This window comes from Carassius carassius, chromosome 42, assembly GCF_963082965.1.
Source record: "Carassius carassius chromosome 42, fCarCar2.1, whole genome shotgun sequence".
NCBI classification, from domain to species: domain Eukaryota; kingdom Metazoa; phylum Chordata; class Actinopteri; order Cypriniformes; family Cyprinidae; genus Carassius; species Carassius carassius.
Window position 1 is genome coordinate 24817389 of NC_081796.1, and position 11422 is coordinate 24828810.

Below are 11422 nucleotides of genomic sequence, written 5' to 3' on the forward strand. Positions count from 1 at the left end.
AGGAAAACACAGGAACTACCGAATGCTAAAGGCTAACAATACTAAGCAATGACTGCGTGTAAAACCAGGCTTTAAATAGGGTGAAACTGATGAGGAATCAAGACACAAGTGAATGCATTTAGAGTTGATGAGTCCGGCAAAGGATTATGGGAAATGTAGTCTGGGATAGAGTGGCTAGAGTCAGAGGTGGAGTGCCCTCTGGTGAAGTTCAAAGGCACTCCAGCAGGAGATCGTGACATTATATCTCATTTTCATTTAGTTTGACATACTACTAAAATAACTAAAACCCAAGTAAAAATGATAAAAACTATGGACATATATAAAAAAAATATGCATTAAACATTAATGCATTAAAATATGCATTAACATTAAACTAATACAGATATTCTAATAACACTTGATGCATAATAACACTGGAATGAGAACTTGGATGAAAAATGTGCTTGAATTTTAGAATGCAAAGCAGATCTAAAAATAACTTTCATGTTCTGCATTAAATTGGGGGTGAAAATGAAGCCTGAATGACGGACACTGCTGGCTCGAGGGGCTCTGTGATCATGTGAACATGGGAACAAGAGACTGGCTTGCACATCTGACATCCCTAAAGGGACCCTGGATGCTGCGAGACACAGACGCGCCGACCACCAGCGCTGTTCCTCCAACCTCTGAGAGCGGAAACGCAATGAAGTAGGTCATTCATGCATAGATACACACGCATCCACCCCTCCCCTCCATCTCTCTCTGTCTCTCATGCACACACACTGTACATCACTGATGACTGAACACACACACCAGCTCCTCGCTCCCCGCGCTCCAGCGGCTTCTTTCAGGAGCACACAAAGAAAAGCAGAAAACAGTCAGCTGGACAGCACAAACAGACTGTGCTTTTTCAACATGAGTGCAGGATGTAGAGCAACGTGCAGTGCATTTTGTTTAACAAAGTGCTGAGGAAACTCTTTTTTTTTGTGATAGAACGTCATGCATTTTTGGATGCTCAGCAGACGAGGGATGAATTTCTAGCCGTGTTGAGATCAGGACGCGGCGTTTGGATGCAGAAACATGAGGGAGAGAGACAGCAGGGCACCAGCAGGTGAGTTCAAGAGAGTTCTCATTCATCCAGCTCATCACTGTGTGAAATTGAAGCCTGACTTGTCTATTGATTTCTTTTGTTTGGAGATGCTTCGCTTGTACCAGCTGCTATTGTTTGTTTTGCGCTGCTGGAGGCACATCAAGTATTCATGCATTTTTGTTGTTGTTGATGTTTTCAGAGTCGGACACTGTAGGCATGATTGGTTACATTCATAATATCGCCAAAGCATATGGAGTACAGAAAGAGACAAAAAAAAATTAAGGTGAAAAAATTTAAGGATAGAGAAAGAGAGGTAAAAATGGTTAATATTTAAATGAATTCATTAAAAATAATACAAATGTAATTGAATGTAATGAGAATGAATTAAACAATTATAATTATTTTAAAGCAGTTTTTTATGTCATGCTGACGCATTTAGCGTTTGTATACATGGTGTTCGAATGTAAACATGAGTTTGAATGTTTGAACACTGTGTGTGATCTGTTAGGGAGGTCAGGTCAAAGGTCATCTTTAGGTGTTCCATGTATTAAGGGGGGCTGTTATGATTACTGTTATGATTAGATTTACATTCACTCTGACTAAATGTATTTTTTAAATTCATATTTATTAATGTAGCAAATAATTTTATTGCCCATTCCCAGGGGATCAAACCCATGACCTTAGTGTTGCTATAGCATCATTATATTCAGAACTGAATTTAAAATGCATTTTAAGTTGCAATTAACTTCCTACATTTAAATTCCACACACACACACACACACACACATATATATATATATATATATATATATATATATATATTCAAATAGAATGAAATAATATTATTGTATAAATGAAGTGTTTTTCCACTACAATGAAAATTAATTTTTGTATAATATTAATAATAAATTAAAATATATAATACTAATAAATAATAATAAAATAAAATAATAATATAATAATAAATGTACTATATTTATATATATATATATATATATATATATATATATATATATATATATATATATATATATATAATTTTAATGGAAAAACACTTTATTTCCCAGAATGCTCTAATTTATCTAAAAGTCATCAAAATGCAGCTAACTGACATTAAAGGATTTGTTCATCCAAAAATGTAAATTGGCCTGTGTTTTACTCACCCTCGAAGCATCCTAGGTGTGTATGATTTCTTCTTTCAAACGAATCCAGTCGGAGTTATATAAAAAACTGTCCTTGCTCTTCGAAGCCTTTCAGTGGGGGTAAGCGGGTGTTTGATGACAACTGTTCAGAAGAAGTGAAGTAAAGTGTGAGCTTCCATCATAAAAAGTAATGCAGATGGATGATGCAAGACGTATGTCTCGCACGTGCCTTCCTTACTTTAGCACAGGAAAACCAGTCTCCTCTTTAATTTTTCTGTACAAATCCTCATTTTGTATTTCTTATTCGTGACCAGCGTTTTGTTTTGTTTCTGCATTCGTCACTAACCATGCAACGTCATCCACCGTTTTCAAACAACTTTCGACTGGATTCGTCTGAAAGAAGCAAGTCACACACCTACGATGCTTTGAGGCTGAGTAAAACACAGGCCAATTTTCATTTTTGGGTGAACTAACCCTTTAAGCAGTTCTACAAGATAGAAAGTTTCTATTCTAATTCCGCCCATTTTGTTCGTTTTGTTGGATTAATTTATTAATGTAAAATTCTTTGAATTCCTTTTCCTTTCATTCCGATTCAATATCCAGTATTTTCCTGCCTAATCAATTTTAAATTGCAACTCATGATTTGAAACTAAGACCATTTCTAAATTCTGTTTTTTGCTCAGCCCATTTCTTCACCAGTTAATCTGAACGAAGGGTCAGAGAGAACGACTGGCTGTTTAATGCAGTAGAAATCCAAGGTTGGTAATGACCTCTAGAGAAAATCAGAATGATTCTGAATCACTTTCTCAGTCAGGGGTTAAAGTGGGTTCTGGCTGGTCATCTTAAGGTCGCCCGGTGTCTGCATCAGTTGTTGTGGTTGTGTAACGCTGATGCTCGGCGGAGGGTCTTGTCTCGGCGTGCTGTCACTATGCATGATGCTGATAATTTGAGACCTCATTCTAGGTCACTGCTTTATTCCCGCGAGGAGCGTGACTCAGTTAGTGCCCTTTGCTGTTGTCGAAATATTCACAAAGATTTGACTGCTTCATCTGAGAGCATCAAGTCATGTACACGGCTCAGGAAATGGAGTATAGACAAGAGGAAAGAAAAGAGGACGCAGACATTGGGGAGAGAAATAAACAGACACAAGACAAATGACACCATCAAGGAGCTCTATAATACCGGGAGAGAGTTACTTGCCAGAATGCAATTCTTCTTGAAATGAGTTTGTGTTCATATGTTTGTGTGTGTTTCTCAGTGCCCAGGTGGGGGTTCTCCCAGAGGGACAGGGCAGCGCTCCGGTCGAGGACATGCAGGCGCTGTCAATCACGTCTCTTTCCACCTCGGAGCTGGAACAGCAGTATGAGCTGATCAGTCCTTTAGGAAAGGGCACCTACGGCAAAGTCGACTTAGTAGTGCATCGGACACAGGGTGAGTCTGTATGAAAATTTTCTTTTTTTATTTCCTCCTGTGGAACCAAAATAAATGTTTTGCTAAATGTCCTGGCTGCTCCTCGCCATGCAACGGAAGTGAATGGAGATGGAAGCTGTCGAGCGGCATAAATGAACCATGAAACTACAAGTAATTAGTCATTTTAAACTGTAGCTATTAAATCTCATTTACCCTTGTGCAGGGTTAATTAAAATACAGACAAAAAAATGTTTTACTTGAAATAAAATTAAATAAAAAAACACATTAAAATAGTAAAAATATTTGCGAAGGCAATATTATTAATTGTTATTTAGTTGAAAACAAAGTGCTTAAATAACTAAAACTAAATAACTGACAAATAAATAAACCAATCAATAAATAAAAACAATAAAAAACTTAGCCGCTAAAAAAATTATAAGGAAAAATACTAAAACACAAGAAATGACTAAAAACGAAAATGGAAAAATATAAAAATATTTTGAGCTTTACTTGATATGAAATTTGAAATTTCTGATTTTAATTTACTTGGACTTGAAGTACTATAGTAACTAAATCTAAAATAAAAATGTATACAAATTTGACATATTTCAATAAAAATTGAAAATATTAAAATAAAAGCTAATTATTTTTTACTTAAAATAGTATATCAATGATTCTAAAACAACACAGCAATTCACTCTCAAAAATAAAAGCTGAAGAACATTTAACATCCATAGAACCTTTTCATTCCACAAAAGGTTCTTTATATTAGAAATAGTTTCTTTAGATTATTAAAATGTTCTTATGATTGAGAACTATTCACCGAAAGGTTCTTTTTGGGAACCTAAAATGGTTCTTCTGTGGCATCACTTTGAAAACCTTTATTTTTGAGATTTGTGTGCATTCAAACAGAATGGTCTTGATGCGTCATATTTCATTCACCACTATTTTGTGTATTTGCAGGTACTAAACTGGCTCTGAAGTATGTGAGTAAGAACAAGACAAAGTTGCGTAGTTTTCTACGTGAGTACAGTTTGACGGCCGCGTTGGGCTGCAGTCCGTTTATCATCAAGGTTCTGAACACGCTGTTTGAGACGGAGGACAGCTATGTGTTCGGACAGGAGTACGCGCCTGCAGGGGATCTGTTCGACATCATCCCACCTCAGGTACCACAGCACCTCATTATTAACACTGAGGGGGAACCATTTTTACATTGCAAGTCACACTTAATCATGCATTTGTAGGTTTAACACCTGTAGCACTATCACACAGCCTGTCTAACCACAAAATCAAAAGACAAATGCAAAGTGCAATTATGTATTAATTTATACCTTAAATAATTAATAATAATAATGAATTTATTAAAAATAAAGAAAAAAAGCATGTTAGTTAATTAAATATTAATACATCATTCTAGTATTTGTTTTACTTTATGCTGATTTTTATAAAAGATCTGTATTACAGTAACAAGAAACAAGGAGAAAAATAAGAAAATCTTATATCTATATCTTTTTTAGATATTTAACTGAATATATATGCATATAAGTGATTAAATTCATATCAGTATGCATTTAATCTTTTTTGCATAATGTAGAAAACCGACTTTCTGAATGTAAACTTTAACCAGACTTGCACAGAATCTGTGGACTTTTTCCTCACTTTTTTTTTATGAATTTGATACGAAAATATGCAGTTTTGCACCAAGTGATAAAAAATCCCTGGGAATTTTCATAACTTTATGAATGCTTGGTATCTGAATTCTGCAGACATCTGTGGCACTTAACAGGCACAAATTGCATGAGATCCTGCTTTTGATTATGGCAAACTAGTTGGATCAAGGTCAACTGCTTTTCCCCTTACAGATTAAGAGCTTGTACTGTATTTCTCTCTCTATGTCCTCTCTAGACTGTGCCTTTGTGTTTGTATCTCTGTCCAGGCCGGTTTGCCGGAGGAGATGGTCAAGCGCTGCGTTCAGCAGCTGGGTTTGGCTCTGGACTTCATGCACAGCAAGAGTCTCGTCCATCGGGACGTGAAGCCAGAAAACGTTCTGCTTTTCGACCGCGAGTGTCGACGCGTGAAATTGGCAGATTTGGGAATGACACGGCGGGCAGGCAGCCGGATCAAGAGGATCAGCGGCACCATCCCATACACCGCCGCCGAGGTGTGCCAGGCCTCGGTATCGGAGGGAATCGTGGTGGCGACGACCCAGGATGTGTGGGCTTTCGGGGTTCTGCTGTTCTGCATGCTGACTGGAAACTTTCCCTGGGAAGCTGCATTGCCTAACGACGCATTCTTTTCGGAATTTCAGCGATGGCAGCGGGGGGCGTTTCCTCCCGGCGTTGTTCCCTCACAATGGCGGCGGTTTTCAGATGATGCTTTGCGCATGTTTGGCCGGTTGTTGGCGTTGGAGCCGGAGCGGCGCTGTGGGGTTAAAGAGGTCTTCTACTTCCTTAAATACGATCTGCTCAATCATCACCGCCGCAGAGCTTCCTGTAGGGCGCCTAGGGGCGGTTCCACACATTGCTCCGCCCACAGACACACAGAGCCCTCTCCACCTTCAGGCACTTCCTGTCTATGCCCCACCCCCCTCAAACGTAGCATCCTGTCCGAACCGCATTCTTCTAGGGAGGAGTCCTCCAAAAGCCCGTCTCCCAACCGTCAGGACAAGAGCAAAGTGATGATGACCACTCCTATTGAGATTTGTGTATGAAGCCCAAACTAGATATAGCCGCAAAAAAGGTAGCAATATTACTTCCGAACTACTATCGGGAAAATACACAGGAACAGTTATGGAAGTTAATAGAACTGCCATAAATATAGGTCTAGCAAAACTATTACATGGTGACTTTGAAACCTGGTTGATTTAGAGTAAAAGACATAGCTTTGGCAGGTCACTTTAGCACTAGAAATGAATCCGTTTCACTAGGTAAACATACTGAATTAATTAAAACTGCTTTCATTTTAAAGGAATAGTTCACTCCAAAAATAAATGGAAATTTTGTCATCATTTACCTCATGTCGTTCCAAACCCATAGGATTTTCTTCTTCCATGGATCATGAATAAAGAAATACCGCACGATGCTCCATAATGGATCCTGAAATTACATAAAAGCACCATATTCTGAGTCTTCTAAAGCAATCATAGATTTATGTGAGGAAAAGTCCAAAATTGAAGTCATTATTGACCAAAAATGGCAAAAATTGTACTTGTAGGAGTACAGCAGCTGGGTCAGTAAACTTAAATTTAGACAGATTTGTACCTTATTTACCCCTAAAAGGTGCATACTAGTACCATAGTGTAGTATAATGTATTAATATGCACCAATGTGGGTAAATTTAGTGGTATTTATTCACCTAATTTGTGAACTTTTTTCCTGCATTGTGTCTGGTCATTGACATCAGTTCTAATGTATCTCGATGTTTTCATTTCGAATTGAATTTTATTTGAGAGATACTGAGGGAACATTTTCTTTTTGGTCTGTTTCTCACGCAAAGCTGATCATCATGTGGTTTTAGAATATATTTTATGAGCCGTATAAACTAGTTTTATAGTGCTTTTTTGTCTTTCTTGAAGCAAGTGCTATTTTAGTATCATTGATATACTATTATAGTTTTTGTTGATATTTTGAATAGGATTTTATTTTTAGATTCTTTATGGTTTTGAATTGAGTTTATATTTTCAGTAATTTTGCTGTGTGTGTCTATATTATATTAGTTTTTAGCTTTAGCTATTTAAGTACTTCAACTTAAAGTGAATGAAAATGAAAACAGTCTTGGCAACTAGCTTAAATAAAATAAACTTAAGTTTATATATATATATATATATATATATATATATATATATATTCATTTAAGGAATTTTTTATGGTTTTAGTTTTAAATGACATGACAGAGTAAATAATGTAGCGTGAACAAAACCTTTAATATAAAGTGGCTTCTAGGGCTGCGCGATCAATCAAAATAAATTCATAATTGTGATATGGCTTTGTGCGATAATCAGCTTTTAAAGGACACAGTTTAAATAAAATTAAATAGAACCAAAAATAAAATACAATTGTTATCTTGTTTTTAAATAAATACTTTTAATTAAAACATATAATTATAAATTATAATTTATAAAATATTAAAATATTTTTTATTTTACAGTGAAATAATTTTAGTTTTTTTTTTTCATTAGTAATAAATATAATCATACCAAAAAAAATACTAATTATTTTCATAAATATCACAACATTTTTAGGACGAATTCTCTGGCCCAATTAAAATTTTTGACCAAAACACAAATAATTTTATAATTTTTTTTATTTCCCCCCAAATCTCACAGCCCTAGTCGGTTACTTTTTTTCATAAGCACTTAAGTTTCCTTTAGTGCACTCTAACTCAGAGAAGCTTATTAAGATGTGAAGATACTGAACGCTACCTTTTCTTGGTGGATCATCGTGTGACTTTCAAACCAGCCTATGACAGAATCATACACGTGCACCAATCGAAGAATAAGACATACGATTTTATACTGGATTTTTTTTCAAGTTTTACGAGACGACCGGATGTCATGATGACCTGGAGACTGCCTGGATGGACTTCCCAAAAGACAAAAGACATTTTAATCAGTCTTCAAAGCTTCCTCTCCTGAGTAACAGTCTCCGTAGATCACTGGGACTTTATTATTTCTCTTTGGATTCGAAGTGTGCATTCAAACAGGTCTTTTGAAGAGATGCATCAGGAGGTTTTAGATAAACAGTGATATCTTAACAGCGAAACTGAGGCCAATCTCTTGTGTTTTTCTCGTATAATGGGTCAATTAGGTAAAAACATGAGAGCATCTGTTCTCTAGAACATTGTGACTGTGTTTCGTCAGGTAGTGCTAATTCGTAGCTTCTTTTGTATCAGAGAACAAACAATCAATTAACTAACCTCTACAGAAACTCTTTTTAGTCTTAGATTAAAGTGTTTCTTTACATAGGATGCATTCGATAGTGATTTAGGTGGTATAGAGCAGTTCAAGTCTTACTGTTTGAGGTATGTATGTTGCAAATGAGCACAAGTAATTAATCAAAAACAAACTCAAGTACAGATAAAAAGAAATACAAATACATTTAGCTCTTTTTCATGTTCATTTATGGTTATTCAAATGACCTTGGAAAGTTGACCTACAGTAGTTGGTTTGATGTTATTTAGCTGCTTTAAGGATTGTCCTACAGTCGTAGATTGTTCTGAATGATAAACAGATTAAATGCACATCAAATTGCCTTTATCTGTTTTGTATTTTTCATTTGCAATTTTAAATTTTATCAAATTCAAGGGGACCTATTGCCACAACTTAAAGGGTTAGTTCACCGAAAAATGTAAATTATGTCATTAATAACTCACCCTCATGTCGTTCCAAACCCGTGAGACCTCCGTTCATCTTCAGAACACAGTTTAAGATATTTGAGATTTAGTCCGAGAACCAGTTCACCAAATCGAACTGAATCGTTTTAAACGGTTCGCATCTCTAATACGCATTAATCCACAAATGACTTAAGCGGTTAACTTTTTTAATGTGGCTGACACTCCCTCTGAGTTCAAACAAACCAATATCCCGGAGTAATTCATTTACTCAAACAGTACACTGACTGAACTGCTGTGAAGAGAGAACTGAAGATGAATACAGAGCCGAGCCAGATAATGACTCGTTCACGAGTCAAGAACCGGTTGCATCAGTTTTCGGATCACCAGTAGTGATAGGAAGTTCGGTTCATTTCCGCGAAACAATTCTTCCAGACATTTCGATTCATTTCGAGAATATTCAACTTAACAAGTTGTTTATGCTACAAATTATTAACTAAATGCGGTTTGTTGCTTGAACATAATTTCATCAGAAGTTGTCAAAACTCAAAAAGATTGATGTGAACTTTTTTTTTGTGAGCCAACATTATGGAATATTACAGAGAATATTAATAATGCAGGCTGTTAATGAGATTATGGGAATATTAAAAACATTATAATGTGAATTTAGATATTGTAAGAAAAAAAATACAACTTTACAGAGAGGTAATGTAAAATGTTACAGCATTAGAATTGAATAAGGTAAATATTTACAGCATACAGTATTTATTAATATTTTGAATTAGCTGTTATCTTACATTTTCTGTTATAATTTTAATTTTAAAATGTAATTTTCTTTACAGTGTTACAGTGAGGTAATGCAAATATTTACAATACTTCAGGGCTTTTTTTTTCCATTCCTGTCTGTTTTGGATGAAAATTGCCTCAATGGCAGGGTTCAAAGCCAAAACTAATGAAGACACAAATGTTCACTGGATACTGTAGACACAAATAGAATTAAACTCTCTGGCCTTTTCTCCCCGTTACTTAATTCATCTCTTTATCTTACTTTGCTTTGCACCATCTTTTGCTGCTTATCTGAAGGTCATTAAAACTAGGTCTCTCTCTCTCTCTCTCTCTCTCTCTCTGTGTTATAAAATACTAATGAGTTGTTTCAAATAGTAAAAGAATAAATGCACAATTAAACTGTGGGGAACTAGAAAACTAAGTAGACAGAGACGCTAACAGCCAAGAGTGTGCATGTGTGTGTGTGTGTGTGTGTGTGTGTGTAATGGCGGTAATGCTTGGGAGCTCATTAAGTTGTGGTGATAAGGGGTGTTCAGATTCAGTCACAAGGGAGTTCAAGAGAAAAAAAGGATGAAGAAAAAAGAGGGAAGTGAAGAAAAAAGAGCACAAAATTCAGATTCCAAGGGCAAAGGACCTCATTTCCAATCCTTCAAATATCCCTCAGTAGTGAAACGCATGCAAATGAGGAATAAAGCAGCAGGGAGTTTTTCATCTCTCTTGGGGTTTTTCTAGAAGCAGAGGGAACAATTTACAGTGTATGTTCTGTCCGTTCAAACTCTTTTGTCCTGATGATGTCCATTGTAAACTGAAATGTCTTTCTTTGCCCTCTAGATTTGCCATTATCAAAGAATAATTACATAAAGACAATCAAGCCTAGTACGGTTTTCTGCATTAAGAATATCCAACACATTCTCACAGTAAAAATTTACTGTACAATTATTACAATGATTCTCAGCATATATTAATGGAAACTGCAAACTGCTTAGGCAAATTGCATTGCAATAATAAGAATTAAATAATTAAGCATTTTAATTAAGAATAAAATACATTTATAAATAAATAAATGGAAAATCCATTATATTAAAAAAATGTATTGTTTTTAATATTAAATACACAGATTTTAATGTATATTTTTAGTAAAAATGTACTGTATGAAAAAAATAACTGTACAATAATAACAATTATTTTTTCCAGCATAAATTAATGGAAGTCTAACAAATGCAAAATGGTTTAAATAGAAATGAAATCATTTTGCATGATGACAATACAAATTTGGTGGGGAAATGCGTTTAATTAAAATAAAAACATACATTATAATGTACAAAAATGTATTATTCCTAAATACATCAGTTTAAATATGTATTATATATATTTATAATATATGTAATTATTGCATATAAAATATTTATACTTTAAAATATAAAGTTGTATTTAAAATATAATGTTAAACAGTAAAAAAAAAAACCCCCATTCTATCAGGTTTATGACATAATATTTTAGCTGAGACGTCCGGAAAGTCCTGATCTCTTTGTTCACACTGTGAAGTCACAGTTTTGTTTTTAACCACTTATCAAACTGTTGAATATGAAAGTTTAATGCTTGTATGAATCAGGTAAATCAATGTTAAGTCGAAGACATAATTTCATTCTCACGCACTTGAGAAAACATTGATTGCTTGCAAATTCTC

The 11422-nt window shown here is 35.1% G+C and overlaps 1 protein-coding gene across 2 annotated transcripts; it reads left to right on the forward strand.

The window, feature by feature from the left end:
* Window positions 1-367: 367 nt before the first annotated feature.
* On the forward strand, window positions 368-6450 carry LOC132124313 (serine/threonine-protein kinase SBK1-like). Of its 2 annotated transcripts, XM_059535294.1 has the most exons (5): window positions 368-687; window positions 973-1090; window positions 3470-3642; window positions 4585-4787; window positions 5558-6450. In XM_059535294.1, exons 2-5 carry the CDS (start codon window positions 1050-1052, stop codon window positions 6329-6331), a joined length of 1191 nt encoding a protein of 396 aa, XP_059391277.1. In that variant the 5' UTR covers window positions 368-687; window positions 973-1049; the 3' UTR covers window positions 6332-6450. The 2 variants fall into 2 exon arrangements, with proteins under 2 accessions (XP_059391277.1, XP_059391276.1); XM_059535293.1 differs by lacking the exon at window positions 368-687 and having other exon boundaries at window positions 712-1090.
* Window positions 6451-11422: the final 4972 nt, after the last annotated feature.